The 25,923-nt window shown below is 42.3% G+C and overlaps 1 protein-coding gene across 2 annotated transcripts in view; it reads left to right on the top strand.

The window, feature by feature from the left end:
- Positions 1-25,923, top strand: part of camkmt (calmodulin-lysine N-methyltransferase) — a 121,311-nt gene that overhangs the window by 70,506 nt on the left and 24,882 nt on the right. For both annotated transcript variants that reach the window (XM_085427576.1, XM_085427577.1), the window contains exons 5-8: positions 15,660-15,720; positions 17,030-17,081; positions 19,593-19,656; positions 23,441-23,507. In XM_085427576.1, the coding sequence (XP_085283702.1) occupies positions 15,660-15,720; positions 17,030-17,081; positions 19,593-19,656; positions 23,441-23,507 (244 nt within the window). The remainder of the gene's footprint in view (positions 1-15,659; positions 15,721-17,029; positions 17,082-19,592; positions 19,657-23,440; positions 23,508-25,923) is intronic.

Raw genomic sequence — 25,923 nt, 5'->3', positions numbered from 1 at the left:
GCTCAAGTTTAATAATCTTATTTAAATTGCAGATCTTAATATCAATTGTCCTGGAAGTGTTGCAGTGTTCTTTATCGCACTAAGATGGGAATGAAATTCAGTGTTATTGATCTTAAAATTACATTCATATAACATGCTACTCAAGTACTGAAAAAAAAAACAGACTAGAAAAGGACATGAGAGACACAGAAGGTAAACGGAAACTGAAAAAATGTTGGATTTTCGTTGGTTTTTGTCTTCCATCAGGACATTTGGAGGTGGAGCTGATCTGATAGGGAGAGGGAAGTTTATGTGATTTAAGGACAGTAGAATAAAGAAATACACTGATATTAATTATATCACTGTATAATTGTGGTTAGTTGGTTATCACTGCATGTTTCTTATTGAAAAGAACAAGTCTTTCGTTCTTTCTTTCTTCCCCACTTTTTTTTCTTGTCCTAATTGTTTATACATTAACATTCAAGAAAGTAGATAGCTTGGTGCAGGTGACACCCTGTAATTTGACATCCTTGCCTTTCTCCAAGGAAGAAGAGAGATGCAATCTATGGCAATCTTCACTTTGTGTGCGTGTGTGTGTGTGTGTGTGTGTGTGTGTGTGCCCGCGCACATCATAATCTAGGGTTGTCACATGGCCCTATGCCACTCTCCGTATGCTAATCAATGAATGAAGCTCTGCAAAGCTCTCGTCTGCCAGCTAAACCCAACACCTCAGTGCTGATATGTCTATTAGCCACATGTCAGACCCCCTCTTTGTTTCTGTCTCCTCCTGTCTCTTGCCACATTGCATCCACTTGATTGTTCCCCCCTCACTGTAATTCTCTGCTGCTGTATCTCTCTCACTCTCCGTCTATTTCTTTTTCAGATATAGATATACTTCATTCAACTCCTCTCCTGTAAGCCCAACTTTCTCTTGGTTCCTTTGCTCACAATGCCTGCACATCACATGTAATTTCATCAAGTGCACATTCTCTTCTATTCACTGTCCACAAGAAGTGCAAGCCATGATGGGATAGGTGGTGAAGGAAGCCAGTTCACGATGTTGTTGTCAAGCTTGGTGCATTTTCTTTCACTCCAACTGTAGCGCACTGTTACATTCATTCAACAATTGAATCCGAAAAGAAAACACGCTACATCCAACAGCTCAGCTTGGCTTCTTGGTCCAGCTCTTTTCTCACCAAGTAGAACGATCCTCTAGAAAAGAAAGCAAAAGTTGGACTTGAAAAAGTTTTAAAGTTTAAATTCAGCATGGATGCGGAATGCAGAATGCTTCCTTGAATGGCATGAGCTTAATAAAATAAAAAAATAAAAAGCCCACTGCTTTTGTGATAGTTAAAGCTATAAAGATAAGCAAGAGTACCTAAACTTTAAAAGTTGCACAGACTTAGTTTATGCAACAACTTATAGGTACACTTGTTCATCATGTGTCATCGTCTCCTGGGCTTTATAATTGAAGCTGGCAATTGCTAAAGTGCTATACTTACTATAATACAATACAATAATGAGGTAAATCTAAAATAATAATTACTTGGTTAATCTCTATGTGTCTACTGGGTTAGAAAAATATATATTACCGGTACAAAAATTATTATAATGAGTAACATAAACACCCATCCTTAGAGCAGACACATTACAGACACTAAGAAAAAGGTGTTTGATGTCTACATTTTTCCTGTGTGGCCTTCTCTCTAAATTGGCACTCACTCATCAAATCTTTGAGAACCCCTGCTGTACGCTGAGGCTCTGCTCTATGATATCAAGGTTCAAGAAAAGAATCTTTCATGTTGACACAAATACTGATAGACAGGTAGAGGAGAGATAAAATGAGATGTAGACATGCGTTTGTCTTAATGCTTTTGCAGACTTGAAGACAAACGCACGGCGGGCAGAGAACTGTGCAGGCAGTTACAGTATTGGAGCAGTTAGACAGGCAGTCAGCCCTGGCATTTTGCTGCAGATAAGTAAGCTATCAGAGGAGGGGGATAAATAGCAGAGTAAAGATTGGTACCGGCCCCCTCAGAGAGGAGCGGGGGGCCACAATGCAGGCGTGGTGGGCAGATAGCCCCCTGCTCTCATTATACTCTGCCTAATCCAAAACGATGTTTACTCAGAGAGAGAGAGGGAGAGAGAAAGAGAGAGATTGAGAGAGAGGCCACGCTTATCGAAGCTCTGCACAGTCCTTCAAGTGTGTGTGCGAGTGCATGTTTGTGTGCATGTGCTGGTGTGTCAGTGTGTGTGTGAGTGCATGCTAAAATGAGCCTTTTCCAATGGAAAAAGGGATCAGGAGTGTCTCCAAGGCGGACTCTGTTGGCTAGAATGTCGATGCTTATCACACACCGCCTGGCTCTTCTGGTGAAAGGCGAATAGGCTATCTAAACTGCCTATTCACAGCATGTGTATTTACCATACCAGCAAGGCAGAATGATCATTTTGTAATTGCTATTAATATTAACACATTGCTAATAATAGCTCAAGCCTTTATAAAGCAGTATCTAATCTAATTTGTCAGGGGATGAAGGTCTAAAGGGCATAAATCATTGTGCTTTTTTTGCTTAGTAAAATTCTAGAAAATAAAATAGTTACATTTGTTCTTTTTGGTCTTTATCCCTGTTGATATGCAGCTTACTTTAAAGATTTATTGAAGACTCATAAGGTTAAAGGGTCTTTATAATGTTTTAAACTGATTGCAGTTTTCTTTTCATTACTAGGATATATGTCATATATAACTAGAATTGTACTATTGCAATGTCAACATAACCTGCTCTCTTCAGTTAGACCTCCTAGTAAGAAAAAACACATCACTAAAAACACAATAAGCAGAAGAAACCTAATACTCCACAAACTACTATTTAATCAAATTCATTCGGTTTTATTTATAAACTAGCAATTCACAATAAAAGTGGTTTTGACGCACTTTATAAAGCAAGGCTAAGATCTTACAATGTTAGATATAACCCAGTCAATAAGATACCCTGTGAGCGAGCACTTGGTATCGGTGGGGAGGAAGAACTCCCTTTTAACAGGAAGAGATCTCTATGAGAATCAGGCTGAGGGAGGTTTTGGGGGTTGAGATAGAAAGAAAAGGAGAGCATAGAGAGATTATGAGGCTAGAATGAATCAAAGTCTTGATTAACAAACTGTTTATGAGGAGTGAAAGTCTGCACACTGTGAATATAACTTTTTCTTTTTTTAAATAGCTGTCTTTTTGTCAATAGTGGATGTATGGTGGCAATATATATAAAATATACTATAGTATATGGTAAATGGTAAATGGCCTGTATTTGTATAGCACTTTACTAGTCCCAAAGGACCCCAAAGCGCTTTACACATCCAGTCATCCACACATTCACACACATATTATTTAAAAAGTAATTAAATTTTTGTATGAGGTACTACTCACTACATACAATATATATGTATGTGTGTGTGTGTGATTTTGTTAATCCACAGCTGATAAAACGAACTAGAAGCAGGTCACCTGTGCCTCAGGGTGATGCCATGCACAGACAGAAGCACCCATACTCACAAATGCTTGCATCGTTGTGAAGAATCTTTGTTGGTCTGTTTCTGGCTTTCTTAACCATTTTACTTTCACCCTCTCTCTGATTCTCTCTTTCACCCACACAAACAGAGAGCATACATGCACACAGCTATGTGGTCTTATGAACTGTGTTTACCCTGCCTATGCTGGCTGGGGTAATCCTGGCCTTCACTAAAGTGGCCATGTGAGAGGACAGATTGTCAGTTGATCATGGCCAGCCGAGAGCCTTATCCCTTATTGGATCGGCCATGGAGGAGGCTTAGGAATTATCTGAGGCTTCGCTTAATGTGGAGACAGATCACCACCAGAGAGCCACAGAGTCTGAAGACATACTAGGCCTGAGGGGAGAGAAAGACACTGTGTGTGTGTGTGTGTCTGCTTGTGTGTATAAGAGAGTAACAGAGAGGTGTGTGTATCAGTATGTAGTAGTGTGTGCGTGCACAAAGCAAAATCATGGCCCACTTAACCCCCATCTTGACACCTCCACCACCCCCTGCCCAGAGTCTATTTTTTTCATCATCCATTCCTCTCTTTCTTACCTCTCTCCCTCCTATGCCCTTTCTCATTCCCATACCTCTCTTTCTCTGTGTTGCACTTTTCCGCCTCTTCATCACTTCTTCATTTTCCTTACTTGTGTCGCGTTCTGTCATTACTCAACAGATGCTTTATGACCTGACTTTCTAACCCCATATCCATCACTTCTTCATATTTCTTCCTACCCAGTTCATGTCACTGCTCTTTTACACTCCTCATTTTCCCAACACATCCCTCTCAACTCCATTCATCATCTTCTTCTTATGCATCCTCCTGTTTTCCCTTTATTTCATCTTTTACTCATGCTATCCTCTTGATAGTCCTATACAGGAGTATTCTGTCCTCAGCAGGAAACCCGGCAGTGGCAGATGAAAGAAATGTGAAAACAAACATTTTATTTCCTTGAGTGAAAGGAAAGCAAGCTAAATTTCTGCTTGTTAAGGAAAACTGTTTACCAGTCCCTCATATCTCATCACACTCCAGTGTTGCAAAGACAAATATACAGCCCCTTGCACACACACCAGTATATGATTAGGTTGGTTGTCTTATAACTAAACTGACCTTTATCATGCTAAAAGAAGAGATGACTGAAAACCCAACTAACTGCAAAGAGCTTGACTTGAATGAATGAACTTGAGTGAATGTTTACACAGTCTGAAAAGCAGCAGTTTAGATTGTTTTCAGCACCAGCTAACTTAAGCAGATCTTGTTATCTTTCAAATGAAAGTGTTCCGGCAGTGTTTAATTAATTCTTGGTATTGAGAACAGAGTAAAAGCCTCGTCTCAAGTACTGTTAGCTTATCTTGGCTTAGTTAGATGATAATACCTGGATCCCCTTTGAGATACTTGAAATAACCCTTTAGCTAAGTTTCCTGGCCTCAAAATACCTCAAGAAGATGCAGAGGACACAGGCAGGGAAAGGGTACCTGGGTTACCAGGTTACCTTTCCTAGACTGCTGCCACCTGGAAAGGCAGCACCAAGAAAACAGCAGGATAGATGGATAATTCTATCCCTGTGCGTGTGATTACTGACTGAAGCCAGATTAGCGCTGCCGTAAGTTGTGTAGTAACTGGGGTCAGTTAGTGGTCACCAGAATGAAAACAAATGAAGACAGTGCTGATATACATTAGATTCAGTGCATTGTAGAAACTAACATTTCAGCAGGACCTTCACCTCATGGAATATTAACGTGGTGAATATTTTATTTTATAAAGGGTCCATAGGGTTATGTTTGCAATCAAGCATGTCTTTGGCCAACGTTTTAAGAAAAGTTAAAAACTACAAAAATGTTTTTATCCAACGCATTTTTGCATGTTATGTTTTCTTCATTGAAAATATGTATTTCTGGCTTTGGTGGTGTACATTTGGTGGCTATATAATTACATTATAAATGTAATCTTAAACAAACTGCTGTGTTCTGGGATGCAGGACTGTGCAAAAGTCATGAACCCCCATTTCGATTTTTCTAGGAAAATAGGAAATTGTTCCAGTAATTTGAACATGTTTCTATTGAAACATGTTCAAAAATATATAGAAATGCAGTATATAGAGTTCTTGCAGTTCTAATGAGCTTGAAAGGCAATTTTTGTTATAATAACCCATATTCTTCAAAACAGCTGGCAAAATGTCTTGTGATTTCTTTAAGAAGTCACCAGGATGTCTGTCTCCACGTTGGTTGAGTGTGGAGTAAGTGCATATGAGAGCATGAGGGTGGGAATGGATGTTTGTATCTGTGTGTGCCTGTATGTCTGTGTCTATATGTCAGGTTGGGTGTCAGGCGCCACCTCTCTGGGGACATCTCAGGCCCTCCAAGGTATGGAGGCCTATCTCCCCCTACCACCACTTCCCCTGCCAGTGGCGGTCCCCCTCGGACATCGGTGCGTTGGTGGCTCTTTGTGTCCGGGGGTGGGCGTCCAGGTACACACCGGCTCACTCCTTGGCGGCCGCTTATCGGGGCCTGGAGCCTGGGGCTCGCTCGGGCCACTTCGGAGGTGGGGTGCCCCCGGCCTCTCGGCCTGGGGCTCGGTCACTCAGGCGCGGCTGGCTGCCGGCGGAGCTCACGGGCGCGTCACTGCAACTCCCCCTGGCTTCTGCTCCGCGGCTGCTGGGTGAGCCCTCATCTGGGACTCTCCTCAGCTCTTTCTGGGACAGTGGCGCGGCTGCCCCTCTGTTGGTCTTCCTTGGTCTCTTGTGTTCTGGGGGCCTCTGGATGTCTGGAGTTTTGATCTCCTCCATACCTGCTTCATGCCCTGAAGGACGGGGCTGTGGCCCCCCCACACCCTCTAGCAGATTATTACATGAAGGAACCTTTTAAAAAACAAAAAACAAGCGCGTCCATGCTCACAGGTGTACACACGGGTGATCACACCCACAAACTACACCCTTTTTGGCTCCTACCTCAAAGCACACTGTGTTCTGTTGATCTTATGTGCTGCACAATAATGTTTAACATTTAGTATTTACTGTCATATTCCCATATATCATTGTGATGTTGTTTATTCTATTACTCTTGTTCTCTTCTGCTTGTTTTCTTTTTTCTTTCTCAGCAGGTGATCCAGGTGATTGATATATGCATTTTTTTTCTCTGCCCGTTCTGTTGGTTTTTGTCTTTTGCCCTTCTCCCCCGTCCCTCTTCTCAGCTGTTTCTCTTTCCCTCTTTCTTTCTCCCCTTCTTTCCCCCAGTCAAGTCTGTCCCGTATTCAGTAAGTGAAAATAAAATAAACAATAAAAGGTGAATCAAATGGACCATTACGGCAAGGCTGGGATGGTCAATTTGGTAAAGTAAATCCGTTGGGCATCTTTCTTTGCCTTTAGACAACAATTCTGATGGCAAAAGAGCCAAACGGGACAGGCAAAAAAAAAAAAAAAAAAAGAAAAAAAAAAAAAGAAGTCACCAGGAATACTCCTCTGTGCTTCGTGAATGACATTTAAAGCTCTTCTTTGGATGTTGGCTTCCTTTTGTTCTGTTTTATATCAAGATATCAATAATGTTGAGGTCTAGGCTCTGGGAGGCTAAATCATGACTGATAGTATTGCATTGTATGTTTTTACTGTACCGGCAGAGTGTTTGTGATCGCTGCCATGCTGAAAAATGAAGCTATTGTCAATCAGATACTTTCCAGATGGGGTTGCATGATGGATCGAAATCTAAATGTACTTTCCTGTATTCATAGTTCCACTAATATTCACAAGATCCCCAACACCACTGGCTGAATTGCCAGAAAGCCCCAAACCATGACAAAGCCTCCACTGTGTTTTGTACATGGCTGTAGACACTGGTTGTACCGCTCTCCCAACATCCGCCATACATTTGGAACACGATTTGAACCAAAGATTTCATACTTGGATTCATCACTCCACACAACATGTTCCCACTGTTTTCCAACCCAGTTCTCATTTCATTCGTTAAGAATTCCTTAAGCTAATTGACAGCCTCACTTACTCTGGTGAACAATAGATCAACTGAAGGCTTAGAAACATTTCTCAAGTTTTGCTTTGCTGGATTCTTTCCAATTTCAGAGACATAACTTTCAAATATCGTTCATCTGCTATAGATAGTTTTTCAGGGTTGTCGCTTCTGCTTTTGTCCTCCTTAGTTCAATTTCCTTAGTTTTTTTTTTAAGGACATGCTGTGCACCAAGCGGAGATAGCAGAGATATTCTAGCTAATAACTCTTTGGCAATCTCCTTATTGGTGCAGAAATGCTCATTTATGCCTGCCAAACAACATTTTTCATAGATTCAACTAAAGAAATGGGAACATTCCTCTTCTACACCACTGCAATCGGGAAATATAAAATATTTAGGTATTAATGTTTCTCCCAAGCTTGCAGATCTAACTAAATTAAACCATATCCCACTTTTAAAGAAGGTAGAAGATGATCTGGCTAGATGGAAATGTCTACCCATATCACTCATGGGAAGGGTTGCCGCTATAAAAATGATGGTCTTACCAAAAATAAATTATTTATTCTCAATGATCCCAACTAAACCGCCACAAGATTGGTTCAGATCTCTAGATTCATGTATGTCCAAATTCCTTTGGAAAAATAAACCCCCACGTATAAGCTTAAAAACACTACAAAAGACCAAGGATAAAGGAGGACTAGAACTGCCTAACTTTCAGCACTACTTCTTAGCCAACAGGCTTCAGTTTATCTCAGGATGGCTAAAACACACCCTCTTAGATGAACCTTGGCTAGATGTAGAACAAGCACTCTGCAATAATCTAGAGATCTCAGACCTACCATTTATCAGCTCAAACATCCAACGACATGAATGCTTTAAAAGCATCAACATCAGCTCTTCTCTGACAGCATGGTGGGAGTTTCTAAAATTGACGGCGTCTTCATTAATCCCATGCAAACGTACACCTATCTGGAACAACCCTGACATATTACAAAACAATAATATGATAAACTTTTCAGATTGGAGTGATAAAGGAATCAAATATTTAGAACATATACTAGAAGGAACAGAATTTATTTCATTTGACGGACTAGTTACACAATATGGGATCAACAAGAAAAGATTTTTAGAATATCAACAAATTAAATCCATAGTAAAAAAGAAATTTAAACCGGGTCAAGTTGAACTACAAACACCACCAAGTGTGGTTCAATTTCTTACTCTTAAACCCCCCAAATTACTATCCAAAATATACAGAATGCTTTCTAAAACAGATGAATCAATATCACTTCCTATTGCAAAATGGGAAGCGGATTTATCAGTTAACTTAGACCTAAACTTCTGGTCTCAGATTTGCTTAAAAACCTTTCATCTAATTAGAAATCCCAGTCTTCAATTAATTCAATACAAAATATTACATAGAGTACACTATACAGGTCATCGGATGTTCAAGATGGGCTTTACGTCTACCAACAACTGCTCACACTGCCAAACCAATTCACCGGACAATTATATCCACGCTCTTTGGTTCTGTCCACCAGTTCAGAAGTTTTGGCGCGAGATATGTGAAGACTTATCGAAGTGTCTGAAATGTAACATTCCAACTTCCCCCTTAGTGTGTTTGTTGGGCAGCTTAGATAATGTCACTTCAGAAAAGAATATCGCCCATATGGTTTTCACTGCCCTATGCATAGCCAAGAAAACAGTCCTCATGAACTGGAAAAATAAAAATAATCTTAATTCTAACCAATATAGAAATTATCTATTAGATTACATTAGTCTTGATACAGCCTCTGCCACCACATCAGATCAATTGCTCTGGGCTCCTTTGATCAGCTCCATCACCTAGTGGGGGTGGGGGGTCATAGTTTGGTCCCGCCTTCACTGTTGTGATTGGTGTGGGGGTAGGGACAGGCTTAGGGCGTCGGGGGGTTCCCCGGAGGCATCTTCCTTGGGGGGCTCAACCCGGGGTAGCGGTCATGTCCGGTTAGGGGCTCTGTTGGCTCTCCGGTGACTGTTTCCTCGCGGCTGCGTGCAGCGGGGCTAGGGGAGGGTCTGTGCTGACGGACGTGGGTTACTGACCTGGTAGCCTGGCTGGCCCTGGGTGGGTCCGGGATGGGCGTGAGGTTCTGGGGGCGCTCCGTCTCTGGGCTGGGACCCGGACTGGGCCTCGGGGGCTTGGGTCCTGGTTGGTGTGTTGCCGGGGTTGTGGGCGGGTGGGTGCATGGGGGCCCAGCCCTGGAGCAGGGTGCCGCCGGTGCGTCGAGCCACCTGGGGGGCTCTTCAACTGGTGGGGGAGATTGTCACATCTTGCAGGAGCTTTCCTCTCCTCAGGAGCTCCCTCTGCAGGAGGGGGAGATACAGGAGAGGTGGAGGAAGATCTCAGCCTGGGTGTTTATTGTCTTATGTAGTCTGGAAGATGAGTGGATGGTGGGGTGGGTGCAGTTTTCTCTGTGGTGGGGTTGGGTGGACTGTCCCGGGCTCTGTGGGGCCGGGCGGCGCTGCTGCACTGGGCCCGGTCTGGATGGGCCTGGGCCCCCTTTCCCTGGCGGGTCGCGGAGTATGGGGGTGCCTACTGGGGTCAGCGGGGGAGCTGGCCCCAGGGAGGGGTCACTTGCCCCTCCCTTCCTTCCCTCCCCATCTCCAGCTGCCTCCCTCTTCCCGCTCCACCACAACCTCCCACACATGCAGGGCCTTGGAGTAGGGGTATGTCACCAGGGTGCAGAGGAGGCTGCCCCCCCCCTCTGTCCCCTTCTGGCTGCCTCTGCCTCAATTTTATCCCACAACTTAGACATTCACATTACTCACACTCTCATTACACATACATATAGGATCTTGGGGGTGGGCACGATACACGGAGTCCAAAGTACCATCAGGGTGTACACCCCACCCCTGGCATCGTTGCCCACCTCTCAATTTTAAATACACGTAGACATTGAGGGCTAGCAGGAGGGACCATGCGCTTACCTGCTGCTCTCTGGCAGGTAGCTCCATGCCCTCCTGGGTTTTAAATGCACCTTAGAACACACATGCATCAACATTACAATGAGCGGGTGGAGGGAGGTTTGGAGTCTTCTCTCACCCCCGTTCTCTGCGACCTGCTGGAGCAGGGGGGCTAGGAGGAGGAGTTGGCCGTCCGACTGCGGTCTGGAGTGTGGAGCCTTCCTGCTGCTGCGGAGTCGGGGCGGTCTGCCTCCCCCCACCGCAGGGAAAAGGGAAACACCACCTGGGTCTGGGTGCAGTTCCCCCCTCCAGGGGCGAGGGCACCTAGACCCGGTTTGTAGAGTACGCTTGGGGAGTGTGATCGTGTGTACAACGTCTCTTTATGTCTGTCTCCACGTTGGTTGAGTGTGGAGTAAGTGCATATGAGAGCATGAGGGTGGGAATGGATGTTTGTATCTGTGTGTGCCTGTATGTCTGTGTCTATATGTCAGGTTGGGTGTCAGGCGCCACCTCTCTGGGGACATCTCAAGCCCTCCAAGGTTTGGAGGCCTATCTCCCCCTACCACCACTTCCCCTGCCAGTGGCGGACCCCCTCAGACATCGGTGCGTTGGTGGCTCTTTGTGTCCGGGGATGGGCGTCCAGGTACACACCGGCTCACTCCTTGGCGGCCGCTTATCGGGGCCTGGAGCCTGGGGCTCGCTCGGGCCACTTCGGAGGTGGGGTGCCCCCGGCCTCTCGGCCTGGGGCTCGGTCACTCAGGCGCAGCTGGCTGCCGGCGGAGCTCACGGGCGCGTCACTGCAACTCCCCCTGGCTTCTGCTCCGCGGCTGCTGAGTGAGCCCTCATCTGGGACTCTCCTCAGCTCTTTCCGGGACAGTGGCGCAGCTGCCCCTCTGTTGGTCTTCCTTGGTCTCTTGTGTTCTGGGGGACTCTGGATGTCTGGAGTTTTGATCTCCTCCACACCTGCTTCACGCCCTGGAGGACGGGGCTGTGGCCCCCCCACACCCTCTAGCAGATTATTACATGAAGGAACCTTTTAAAAAAACAAAAAACAAGCGCGTCCATGCTCACAGGTGTACACACGGGTGATCACACCCACAAACTACACCCTTTTTGGCTCCTACCTCAAAGCACACTGTGTTCTGTTGATCTTATGTGCTGCACAATAATGTTTAACATTTAGTATTTACTGTCATATTCCCATATATCATTGTGATGTTGTTTATTCTATTACTCTTGTTCTCTTCTGCTTGCTTTCTTTTTTCTTTCTCAGCAGGTGATCCAGGTGATTGATATATGCATTTTTTTTCTCTGCCCGTTCTGTTGGTTTTTGTCTTTTGCCCTTTTCCCCCGTCCCTCTTCTCAGCTGTTTCTCTTTCCCTCTTTCTTTCTCCCCTTCTTTCCCCCAGTCAAGTCTGTCCCGTATTCAGTAAGTGAAAATAAAATAAACAATAAAAGGTGAATCAAATGGACCATTACGGCAAGGCTGGGATGGTCAGTTTGGTAAAGTAAATCCGTTGGGCATCTTTCTTTGCCTTTAGACAACAATTCTGATGGCAAAGGAGCCAAACGGGACAGGCAAAAAAAAAAAAAAAAAAAAAAAAAAAAAAAAGAAATGGGAACATTTCTGTTCCATTTGCCTCTCATAAAAACCAACTACTATTAACATAGAGCTTAAAGATCCAACTGAATTAAGAATTGTCTTTGTCTGTTATGTATAGACACAGTGTTGGGTCATCCAATGAGTTATGTGTCTTTATTATGCTTGAACGATTGATAGGTCAGTGTTAAGTAGCTTAACAAACAAAAATGAGCAACTGTATGGAGAACAACAAGAAAAATAAAAGAAACTCAGCAGGAACACTTCAATGATATATAGAAGTAAAATTGGAAATTCCCCTCTGCAAATTTCATATATGCACAGAGTTTTTAGATGAGAAAAATGCTTTATATTAACCTGAGTGACCACATGACATCTTACAGAGTTAACAATGATCGTGCCAAACACACAGTCCCGTAGCCACACATATGGTTTTCAGGATAATAGTAGTGACAAGGTTTAGTTCCTGGGACTGATAAATATATTAGACACACACACACACACACACACACACACACACACACACACACACACACACACACACACACACACACACACACACACACACACACACACACACACACACACACCTGGACTGCTTTCTTACTTCATCTAGTAATTGAAGGTGGGAAATAATTTCATTATCCTGAGTAGGAAGAGTAATCTGTTCTCTGCTCTTGATCCCTTCATTTCCTACAGTGCACCTCGACCTAGGAGGCACACACACAAAAACAGATGCCACATACTTATCACACATGCAAGCACATATAGTTCTTATCACCTTGGGCTATTAATGTTATTGGAGTTGGGGATTAACCATCAGAGTCACATATTGCTTTACAAAGCTGTATTACCCAGTGGTGTCTTACTCTCACAAACATGTGTGCGCACTTTTGCAGTACATATGCACATAACCTTGTATGAATAGACTTTGTTGTGTGAGGGAGTGTGGGCAACAGTTACAGGACTGGCTCAATAAAAGTGATGAAAGTGGGGATTTTACATTATTGTGATTGAACTGAACTCTTAGATACTCTGTTGACTGGTGTTATTTTCTATATAGAAAAGTGACACATAGTCTTTTACGGTGGAAAGATTTGTCATGATTTGTGTACATGATCAGAAGCCAGCAGCTGATGAAAGTGTGAAGAGCCTAATTTTTACTTCTGCTTTTAGTAGCACATACCCACTTTAATGTTACATTACCACCCTCTACTGTTCATCTGCTCAAGATGTTCTGGTTGACCCTTTATGTCAAGTGTCATCTGTTGACAGATGACACTTGACATAGAGGGAAGGGGCTAAACTGTTATTTGACGGGGCTAAGGTCTGGGTTCTCATGCTATAAAATATAATGTGAGCATACAATCAGAAAGAAAAGGATCAAAGTTGAAGGGAGAACTGCGATGCTTCTGAAGACAGACAATATCCAGTATAATGTGTATATATATTTTACAGTGTGTTATTTTAACCAAATTCCTTGCAAAGATAAACCCACAATGAGCTTCATCGTTGCTCTAGCTGACCCTTTTCTTTATTGGCACAGCCTGGAGCTGCAGTTTATGTCACATACAATGTCCTCATGCTGAAAACACTCACAATATGGTACAAAATTGTTTATCGTATGAAAAACTGTGAGCTGTGGAACCGGCTCCCAGTTTGGATTCAGGAGATAGACAATCTCTCTGCTTTTAAGATTAGGCTTAAAACGGCTTTTTGATAAAGCAAATAATTGGGGCTGGATCAGCTGACTCTGAATCCTTCCTTAGTTATGCTGCAATAGGCCCAGGCTGCTGGGGTCTTCCCATAAAGCACTCTTCACGCACCTTTTATCAACACCACTCTGCATTAGTTATTATAAATCTCTGACTCTCTTCCACAGTGTGTCTTTTGCCCTGTCTTCCTCCCACCGGTCACAACAGATGATTGCCCCTTCTTGATCCTGGTTATTCTGGAGGTTTCTTCCTGTTAAAAGGGAGTTTTTTCTTCCCACTGTCACCACGTTCTCGCTCACAAGGGGTTGTCTGATTGTTGCAAACCCTATATAGACCCTTGAGGTGACTGTTGTTGTGATTTGATGCTATATAAGTAAAATAGAATTGAACTGAACTGAAAATTTTATCATACATTTTTTTTCCACTGCTGTTTGAGTAAACCTACTCAGCTTCTTGAGTAAATTATTTGTTATCTAAATTAATGATGGCTAACACAATTTTAACTTTTAAGAGTAAAACTAGATTAATAATGAGAAAATGTCACATAACAGTTACTTGCATGACGAGCTCCAGCATTGCTCTACCTTTGTGCCACTGACCAGCGTGTTGCCTGACAGCATAAAGTTTTCCATACTGTGTGGCCAGCTCCTGAGTAAAGGGGAGTAACAGATGAAATTTAAAATGTCACCGTATTTCAGCCTTGAATGTCATGTAGCTACTCTGGCTGTCATTGTATTTTTATGTGTGTGTGTGTGTGTGTGTGTGTGTGTGTGTGTGTGTGTGTGTGTGTGTGTGAGATGTAGAAAGCGTGTTTTTTCCCCCTTTTTTAATGGGGGAAAGGAATATTTGGACATTTTATCAATAGGCATTATTAAATCCTGCTTGCTTGAGCTAATCTTGGCAGACCGGAGCGAGAGGAAAGAGAGAGAGTTAGAGCGAGAGCGGGTGAGAGAGGTAGCCATAGAGAGGGAGAGCGAGAGAGCAGTGATGTCTACCCCATGAGGTGAACAGAGACCGCCTGTAAGCCGCTTATTATATTGACTACCACCTTTTCTCTCTCCTCCTCCTCCGTTCCTCCCCTCCCCAGTTTTCTCTCGTTACCTCGCTCATTTTCTATCTCTGTATCCCTCGCTTGCTTGCTTTCTGAAACTCATTCTATATCCCCTCATTCTCTATTTTAAACAACTCCCTCATACAAATCTGCGCACGCAAACACACAAGCACACGCTCATACACACAAATTCACATGTGCCCACAAATACACACAGACAGCACCAAGGCGAACCTTCTTGTTCAAAGCCAGAAGCAAAAAGCTGAAGTTTTATTCAAATGAATGTTTACTTCTTCTACTGCCAAGATGTGTGTATTTGTCACCGGGTATATATGTGTATGCTGAGAGAGAGGGGGAACGGTACAGAGGATGCAAGTGTGCACGTTTTAGTGTGCGTTACATGCACGGCAGAAGAAGAAGGGCTGACAGTAGGTGATAAGCCAGACAGGCCTGCACGCTGTGATTATCACCCACTGGACCCCCTGTCACATACACATACGCGCACATTCAGGCACACACACTTGCATACACAGTGCCCAATGAGAGAGAGTGTGTGGCAAGGATTTAGGATAGGACAGACGTGGAGACAGACAAACAGACAGAGAAGCCTTGGATCACAGGAAAGGTGGAAAGCACAAGAGAAGCAAATGAACAGAGACTGGAGAAAAAAAACAATGCATCCAATTATGTTTCACTGAACACTCATTGTTTTTTTTGGGTTTTATGTATCAATATTCATTTCTTTTAATGTTTTGGTAAAGATATCAAAGCGTTTTATCACTGTAGATATGCAAGATAGACGTTTGTAACATGTAACACCAGTCAGGCGTTGTAAATAACATGCTCTGTCTTGGTCTCTCTCTGATATAGGTGTGTGGCCATCTGAAGAGGTGATGGCGCATTACTGTCTGCAGAAACGTCACATGTTCAAGTGAGTTTTTCCTCTCTTTAGATCTACTCACTTCATCGACAAACAACTCACCTGTTTCCCCAAATGCACAAAAGCTAACAGCAGTTATAAGTTCTGTAGTATGACATCAGTAAAATATTTACAACTTAAACGTTCATTTTTATTTTATTGTAAAGAAGTGAGGTATTCAGAAAGATCTTCTGCAGCATATATAACTCCCTACTTTCAACCATATTTTTCTACATGAATACCCCACTTATGACAGGAAGCTGTTTTATGATAATGAAACAAAAAAGAGCACCATCATTCTTTCTCTGAAACATTTTGGAAAGCAATACTTTCTTTTTTGCACTGACAGATTGTTAAGCTACAATAGAGAAATAATAGAAATCTGACTTTAAAATGTGTCTACTCTTCAGTAAAATTAAGGAGAAAATTGAAATTACAAATCACTTCCAGGAAGGTGGAGGAAAGTAAAGTAGAAGTGGGAAGGGTAACACATTTAATACACCAGAATATTTCTGTTGTTCTACTTTGAGATTTAAGTAATATTTTAATTGACCTTTTAACAGTGCAGAATTTTACAAGTTCATAAATTTAATTGGCAGAAAATCAGTCTGAAACACGGGCTTTCTGAAAGTCACTCAAATGTAAATCAGACTTACACCTGCAGTAAATGTTTGGACCTTTCTGTGCAAATCTGTTGTTCTGTGCTGCTCTTTCCCCTGCTCTTGTCTGCTGAGCATCGGCCTGCCCTGTGGCACAGGGCTGAAAAGCACCCAGGCACTTTTGATTTCCACTCAAGGTGGAACGTCACCCTTTGATTTCCTGTTTTAACATTCAAGAGGCGGGAGGCAAGGAAGAGAGGGGTATTGATCAGAGCAGCGAAGTGAAGGTCAGCAAGCGAGGCAGGGAGGGATGAAAGAGGACAGTGGTTGAGATGGAGGGGAAGGGAGATGAAAGGAGGAAGAGGATGGAAAGAGGGGTTGAGTGAGCATCCGAGCTACAGGACTCTGGGTGTCTGGTGTGGATGTGTGTGTGTGTATTCCTCAGATTTCCCGCTGATTGAGCTTGTGCTTCTCAGTGTTCAATATTCAGCTTTCAGGTTGATGGTTGAATTGATATTTCTTACCCTGCTGTGTTTCCCGTGTGTGTGTGTTCTAGTGTTTGTATGATAGTATGCGTGTGTGCGCGAGTGTGTATCTACATCTGTGTGCATCTACTGTACAGTATGAACTCAAGTGTGTGTTTTAGTACTAAACTGCTGGTTTGGCTCAGCAAAGTGAATCTCACTCCAACTCGTCTCTCTCTTTTTTCATCTGTCTCTCAGGGGTGCAGTGTGTGAGTTAGGAGGAGGTATGACTTGCCTTGGTGGGCTCATGGTAAGTGAGATACACACAGATATTTCTGTGAGAGAAATAGCTTGGCTTGCCTAATGAAACCAACCCTCACCGATCAATACACACACAGCATGTGCACGGAGTATCCATACCTATTCAGACACTATCATTTACTGCTTGTGGGCATCTGTCTGTGTTTGTATATCTGTGTGTACCTTTACAGGTATATGCATACAAACTCTCTACTTAGATGATGTTAATTAAGTTAAGCACTACTGTTCAGAGTTAATAAAACAGCTTCTGCTTATGTTTAGCGCCCAACTGCCTGAACATCTCCACAGTATGTCCACACTGTCATTTAGGAGGACTCAGCAGTTAGAAAAATTTATAAATTTCATTCAAAATGTTATTCAGTACCAGACTATAGAGGTATTTTGCATTTCATGTGAAGTTTGCATGTCCTTCCTGTGCTCGTTCAGGGTTTCTCCCACAGTCGAAAACATGCTAGACTGATGCAGTTTGCCCAGCACCCTAAAAAAAGAAATTCCAAATCTTACATATTTATTTAAAAAAAAATAAACCCACTGCAACTGAAAATGCATTTATGTAGCTCAACTAACATAGTTTATGTTACATGGAGAATTGTGAAGTTTATGAATTTGACAAAGACGATGTGAATGTTGTGAAAACATTATGATAACTGGATAATTTCAGCATGATATATACAATTTCATTTTGCATGTCAGCAAAAATATTCATTCCAACTGCAACTCAGGTATTTACAAACACTCACACACACACACACGCACACACACACACACACTGCAGGTGTGCTGCAGTCTGTCAGCCATAGGGTTTATTAGCAAGGGCCTTAAGGGCTTCTCCACATAGCAGGCGTCAGCGTCCCATCGATCTGTTAGGTGCCATTCTATGTGTGCGTGTGTGTGTGTGTTTGAAAGCTGGGTTTTATCTCTTGCCAGTCAATACACCATGTTTTGACATTGGTGGCTTGAGATGGAATCCTTCCTTCACACCTCTCCTTCTCCTCGTCCCTCTTTCATCCGTCACTGACACCACATTCACCACATGTTGTCCATGTGAGCACTGATTTTTTTCCCCCTCCTTTGTTTTCAGTTTACTTTCTTTATAATTATTTTGCTCTAGATTAAAATGCCAAAAATGCCAAAAGCAACAATATGTTTACATATACAACAGGAGAAACGTACATCTTATAATCCTAGACTCTGCATTAGGTTGCGCTTTCATTGGACAGGTTTACATATTTGGTTTATGAGAAAAACGTATGAATACTGTATTTTACTAATTAGATGCACTTCATTTAGTACATAAAACAAAGTAAACTCTTTTTTTTTACTGTCAAAATGTGCAAGATTTTTGACTGGATGTCAGGTTAATTGGTGGGTAACAGCCTTTGTTTAGATGAAGATCCTTGTTATTATGCTACAGGATACCTTCACTTCACATGTTCAGCACACTGGATGGCAGAATATATTCCTCCAAAAGCAGTACATACCGTTCATGTGTGGTACGGTGGTGACAGCGGGTGGTAGGATGCTGCTCATGAACTGTCAGGTTGGGTTCCGTCTTTCAGTTCAATGCACTAGTTGAGCCTGAGGTGCCATCCTCTGTCTGAGCAGATGGTGGGACACACAGCACGCTGTGACCCTCTCACACAACCTTCAGGGTCAACATGTGTCGTGTGTTCTGTTTCAGAAAATCTTTGGTCTACTACATCATACAGCTTCTTTTTGCCATTTCAATCTTAGGATTTATATGCATACCACCACAATAACTACTTGCAGTTACACTCACCTGTGTGTATATGCACATACACACTCCTTAACAGAAATAGACAGCCTGACACACACCCACCGATATAATAAAAGCATTTGCAATGAAAAGAGAATGTGAAAGATGAGGTTATAGTAAAGCACACACCTCACTATCTATATCTCCCTCACGCAGAGACACGCGACGCGACGCAGCGCAGCGCAAAAGCTTTCTTTTCATTCTCTCGTCTCCCTCCATCTCTTTTCTCTTCGCCTCTCGCAGTCTACACTGCAAAGTTATATGAAGGGCATCAGGCAGGCCTGGCGAGCCGAGTGCAGAGTGACAGCGGCAAACGGAGTGATGGCTCGGCCTGATAAACACCCAGCGTCAAATGAAAAGGCTCTGCGCTTGCCATCATCCCCTGTCACAATGCAATTACTGAACAGAGTGATAGCAAGATAGCAGCCCCCACCGCTAGCCACAATGATAAAAGTATTGACTGATTTGATTGAATGATTAAAATAATGCAGACATAAAAATGGGGTGAAGATAGAGAGTGAAATGGCAGCGAGGAGAGGGAGCAATGGAGAGAAAGGGCGGGGAGGGCTGGGCTGCAAGAGTGAAGCTTTGTAGATATGGTTATGTCATTATTGTGTGTCTGTGTGTTCAGATGTTTGCGACATCTAAGAGTGCTTTTGGTTTTGTTCTTTTGTTCCATGTTGTTTCATTTCTCTGTCTCTTCCCTATCTCTCTGTTTCTCAGGTTGCCATTTGTGCTGACGTGACGGAAGTCCTGCTATCAGATGGGAATGAGAAGTCCATTCAGAGTATCCTTACATCGTCCTCCCCTCGCCTTCTCTTAACGTCTATCTCTTCATCTCGGCCTCGTTCCTCTACCTCATATTTATTTATCTGCAATCATACTTCTGTGAATTCTTTTTTTATTTTCCTGATGGGTTTTAAGTACACAGTTTCCCTTCCCATTCCCATTTATTGATGTAATGTGATAAATCTACATGATATGCTGTAGATTACATGATATGGGAGACTTTCATATATTTAAAACATCAATTCTCGGACAATTTGACAATTGTGTAATTAAAAAAACAAATCCACAGATTGAAAAATTCTGTAAGCAAAACAGAAATGCTTCTGTATTTAAGGCAGTATAGTCAACAATTCTAAAACAGCTTCCACAATGATTGGTGCACCTACTAAACTAGCAGCTACGTGTATATATACGCCAATTACATAACTGTAGTCAATTAAATACAGATATCCTAATCACAAAGTTTCTGCTTAAACCACTGCACCAGTTGTTACTGACAATTAAAAGCTGAAAACATTCTAATTAGCATGCTGCAATCTAAGCTGTCATTAATGCTAATGAAATATTCTAGTATTTTATTTTCTTCCATGCTGTGTGATCAAGACTTTTTCACTGGCACTGCTATAGCTACGAAGTGACTTTTTCGAGCGAGCGTGTCATATCCTTCATGTTCCAGCCTTGAAATCAAAGATTGGATTGTAGTGTGGAAGAATAGCCATCTACCTCTTTTATCTTTAGGCAAACGCAGCAGATGGGGCACCCACAGTGACAAATACCCAGCACTACTGCTCAAAATGGCATCTACCAATCCTAACTGCCTACAATACCAAGTTAAGAGCACAGTAATTGCCATCCTGTCAGAATTTGTTTAAGACTTCATCTAATGCTAAGGCTAGGGTTAGGGCTTGATGAGCATTTTAGAAGCAAGAACAATCAAGGTTTGTTAAAAAAGTTTTTTTTGTGTGCGTGTGTGTGTTTGGTTAAGATTTAGGCCTATAATTAAGTTTTTAGGACAAATCTTTAGGTGAGTTTTTTGGCAACATTTGTTCACTGAATGGGTTATTGATCAACTCTGTCAGTTTGCAAACCGTCTTGCTCTTCTTTTCTACTCTATATTTACACTTCTCCCTGTCTAATCTCCTTTGTAGCCCCTTGTTTTGCCTCTTTTCTTCCATCTCCTTTCATCATTCCTGTCATTTTTCTCCCATCCTCTCAGATCTTGCTTTATTCGCCGAGCAACTACACAGACAAAAAGAAGCTCTGACTCGCTGCAGTTGTTTCACAAAAGCAGGAAATATAAATACACATTTCTTCCCCATTGACCGATATGGCCATATTTAGCTCTGCTTACAATATCTCTGTCCCAGCCAGCTACAATGCTCCGTTAGTGATCACAATAAGACCAAACAATAACATTTTGGAGCCTGTAAAGCACACGCACACGCACACACACACATACACACACTTGGGCACACAAACAATGCACCATTGACCGGCAGCTTTGTTTCACAGAACAAACACATAGAGAGAATTGTAAGTGAAATCATACCGAGAATGGATCGAACATACACTGAAAGAGAAAGGGGGGTTGAGAAAAATACATAATTTGTTCTGGGCTCAGCCAAATTGGCCCATTCACATACCGCAGGCACTGTGTGGTATTTCCTCTTGTAAAGGAAGCTGTTGGTCTTAGCCTTGTGCTAATGGCTACTGTTTATCTCACATGGCATTATTGTGCCGCTAGTGTTAGAATAGAAAACGATAAGGAATTGTGATAGGGTTCAGTTTTATGCAGTGAAATAGATGAGAAGATATGCAAGAACGAAATGTGAACTGATGACATTTAGATATATCTTGAGAATAGATTTTCCGTTTTTTCTTAGAAGTTGTTGACCTCATTTATAGTGCAGAAAGATACACAAATACACACCAACTATAGAGTGGAGAGCCTCTGTTGCTCTGACCTTGAATACTCATGCTGAAAATCAATGGAAATGTTCCATTAAGAATGATTGATGCATGTCATTGGCTGCTGCTTGTCTGCTTCTAGTGATGGGAGCAAATATTCTTCCACTTTAATGTTCAATAATACTCAAATCTCGCTCTTCAACTTTTTCCTTTTTATGTGTGTGTGTGTGTGTGTGTGTGCGTGCGTGCGTGCGTGCGTGCGTGCGTGCGTGCGTGCGTGCGTGCGTGCGTGCGTGCGTGTGCTTTCAACTGGTGTGTGTGTGTGTGCTGACCTCTCCTCTTGTGGTGTGCTGGTGATGAGATTACAGTAAGCTGCTCTGCTCTTTGCCCTTTCATCCCTATGCATAGCACACTCATGCACAGGTGTCCAGTATGTGTGTTTTGTGTTCATGCTAACCTACATATTATTGTGAATCCGTGTCCAGGAGAGGTCTTTGATTTTGAATTGACTCTCCAGCTATCAATCCGTGCATCAGCTTCTCATCCATCCCTGCTCTCTCTCTGTCTTTCTCTCTCTTCCTCGCTCGGTGCTCTCTGTCTTTGTCGATTGGATTTGTCTCAAGTCTTTGCAGGCTTTAAAGACAAGGAAATCCTAATTGAATTGCTTTGCAACTCCACAAGCCAGTGTATTAATAGACAACTTGACATCAATCACCCAGCCTTTGTGTGTCTTGGTGCGTGTGTGTGTGCATGCATATGAGAAGGACAGTGTGAGTTTTGTATCTGTGGTTAAAAGCCTTCCCATTGATCTAGCTAGAGGCTGCTGTGATCTGCTTCCGTAGACTGGCTCTCTTTCCCTGGAGATGATCTCTGCTCACTGAAGCTTTCTCCATGTAGATGCCTACCATATGTGGTTTTACCTAAAAAGGGTCTTAGAGTTTATCATTCCTGATGCACCTCTTTGGCTTTTGGCTTTGTACATTTCCAAAAACCTTAATATCTTTAAGTGGATCGTCACCAGTAGTTTAAATCTTTGAATTTTGCATTTTTAACAGACTTCCCACGTTTGCATTTAAAAAAAGAGTTTATAAAGTTCTAATGAACTTAAAAGTCAGTATTTGGTATGACAACTTTTATTCTTCAACACACCTCCAACTTTCTTAGAAAATCTCTTTTCTAATTTCTTTGGTCTTTAGGAAAAGTTCTCCAGGTCTCTTGTAGGACATTCAAAGCTCTTCTTTGTATGTTTGCTGCATTTTTTCCACTCTGTCCAGCCAATGACAAGCCTAAAGATAGAACTTAAAGTTGGTTCTATGCTAAGTTATCTATTATGTGTAGGCACAACATGGGTTTATGCTTTGAGTTAGGTGCCTTTTTTGCTTGAATGATTCATAGGTCAGTGTTAAAATGGCTTAACAATCAAAGTCACACACACAAATAAAGGACCTTCAGAAAGCCTGGAGAACTACTACTCAAGACCACCACAAAACTACAAGAAGGTTTGGCTCCTTGGAAGCAAAATACATAGAATTGAAGTCTGACTTGAAACTTCTATTTCTAAAAAAATATATTCTGATAAAAGTATTAAATAAAATCCAACAGAAGTTTTTACACCAGAAATTTCTATCGAAAAACTGCACTGTACACTATCTTGAACAATTAATTTCATGGATACAAATATTTCAGTTCTGCTCATGTTTCAATATGTATTTATGTCCTAATTGCAGTGATTTAGCACACACCCTTTGACTTTTTCCTTTCTCTCTGATCTACTCTTAGCATCTTTCTTTTATTTATTTTAGTTTTTTTATTGAATTGTATGTCCAGAGATTGAATCTTGTATGCTTCATCAATCCTTGACTGTGGCACGCCAGATGTTCGAGGGCTGGTTGAGAAAAACAGGCAAGCTGGAAAGTTTGGCTCAACATATGTATCTTCCAGGTAAGACCATTTTTTTACTTGCCTTGGCACTTTAATGCCATTTTATTGTGTGAATCTCAGAATTTTATCTTCAATAAATATGCCACTTAAAAAATGTTTATATGAAATGGTTAGTTACATACTGTAATACCCGTTCTTTAAGTGCAAAATATGTATATGCACACGCTTGTGGGATCATCAAAGAAAAAGACCCTCTTTGATAGGGGTTTCTCATCCGGAAACCAATGAGATAACTTTCCATTGCACACGCGCGCACACACACACAGACTCACACCTCATATGCAAGGACGGGCTAAAACGTAGTTAATTGTTGTCCCTGCCTTAAAAAGGCTTTTTTTCCATTGACTGACGATTTTGGTCCCCTACCTCTTCTCTCTCTTTCGCTGTCTCGCGTTTCTGCGCATATTTACATGAGTGGAAGATGGAGTGAAAAAGTAAACGTATAATTAGGCTACATTACTTTGATTGTTTTTTTTTTCAGATTATGCCTGCTGTCATCTCTGCGCTGCAAGAGAGGGCGAAGGGCATGATGCGATTGTACAAGGGGATGGATGGGGAGGGGCATGTCGTGTGATGGTGTGCGCACATCCACGCATATGTGTGCGCGTGTGTTGGGACCGCCTGCTGTGATTCGAGATTGTGTTTCTAGCGGGGCCTAATGTTTTGTTTACTGAGTGTTAATAATGCCTAATTAATAATCCCCCAATCTGCCTGACAGTGTGAATAAGAGGAAGGGAAAATGGTGTGGAAGAAGAGATGGAGAGAAAAACGGAGCTCCTCTAACGGTACACGGTATCAGCACAGTCTTTATACAATCTCAAAGGCAAACTGGAGCATGAAAGAAATGGCATATCTAACTCTGGTAACCGACAACAAAAACTTAAACATCAATGCAGTTAGGCTCATAGCAGTGGCCAGTAATTGAGAAAGTAATTATTGAAATGCAGAGTCAGATACCACAGCCTGATGACTGAGGCTGGAAACCTGGCAAACCAGAGACCACAGAACCCTCAACCTGCATAAACAGCAAGAATTTTACTCTATTAAAACATGAAAAATGTGATATTTATGTTAGGGCAATCGTGGCTCAAGAGTTGGCAGTTCGTCTTGTAACCGGAAGGTTGCCGGTTTGAGCCCCGGCTTGGACAGTCTCGGTCGTTGTGTCCTTGGGCAAGACACTTCACCCGTTGCCTACTGGTGGTGGTCAGAGGGGCCGATGGCGCGATATGGCAGCCTCGCTTCTGTCAGTCTGCCCCAGGGCAGCTGTGGCTACAACTGTAGCTGCCTCCACCAGTGTGTGAATGTGAGAGTGAATGAATAGTGGAATTGTAAAGCGCTTTGAGGGCCCCGAAAAGCGCTATATAGATTATTATTATTATTAAAATCTATCAGTGCCATAAACACACAGATATACGTTAATATCTGTCACTATCAACCAATGGCATCATCTACTGGTTTTGCCTTGAAACTGAGCTGGAGCCTAGAGAAGTTTTAGTCCAAATTCTTCAAAATATCAGAAGTGGCTGGAGTGGGGGGCATTACACTTGAAATCTGATTTGAGAACATGTTTACTGTGTATGGCAACATTAATATGTAAAGTACTGGACAAGGTTCCTCATTAATACCAAAAATTAATTAAAAAAAGTACATACAAATTGGGACTAGATAAGCAATTATCAGTGAAATATCTATCTTAATCCCTTGCAGATGTATGAGTCCAGCTAAATCAAGACGACAACATAATTAATGACCGGTGATTGTGGTGCCACAATCCCTGAATCCCAACAAACCAAAGTTCACAAAGAAACAGGATGACCTTCCTGGCTTGACCATCAGAACACTGACTACAGGCAGTGATTTTAGCTAAAGATGTCACAAGAATTGTGGATGAAAATTACTGACATTTTATTCCAGGTTAGAAGCTGATACCTTTTTATTAGTAACCCTCAATTGTATAGCACTTAAGGTACTGTTGTTCTAGTTTCGAACTGTGATGATTACTTTTTGAGGAGAACCTGCAGATGAATACATTAAATTACTACATACTGCATAGAGCCATGGGGGTATAAGCTCTCCCCGTTTCAAACAACAGCTCATCCAATCGTATGTATCTTCAAATGTATAGTGTTTTTTTTCTAGTGTGAATAGGGCTGAGTAGCATACGTTGTGTAAGGTGAAAACCATTTGGTGTCACTGCACTTTGTCAGTCATCGTATCTATCGAGCAAGAAAGAGGAGAGTGTGGATGTTGACTGGAAACCTCTATAGAGGTGGCCTTTAAGGGTGCATGTGTGTGTTCACATGGTATAAATGTCAAGTGTCATGTCAGAAGTCACCTCTCTTTACCTCACAGGTGACATGTCTTCCCTTCCTGATGCTTTCTCCAGGTCTCCTCTGAAGCAGAAAAACAGTGGGGG

This window comes from Rhamphochromis longiceps, linkage group LG13, assembly GCF_057381845.1.
Source record: "Rhamphochromis longiceps isolate RC_006_pf linkage group LG13, R_longiceps_female_GT1.1, whole genome shotgun sequence".
NCBI classification, from domain to species: domain Eukaryota; kingdom Metazoa; phylum Chordata; class Actinopteri; order Cichliformes; family Cichlidae; genus Rhamphochromis; species Rhamphochromis longiceps.
The sequence above is the reverse complement of the archived record's forward strand: the minus strand, read 5'-3'. Positions and strand labels throughout refer to the sequence as shown.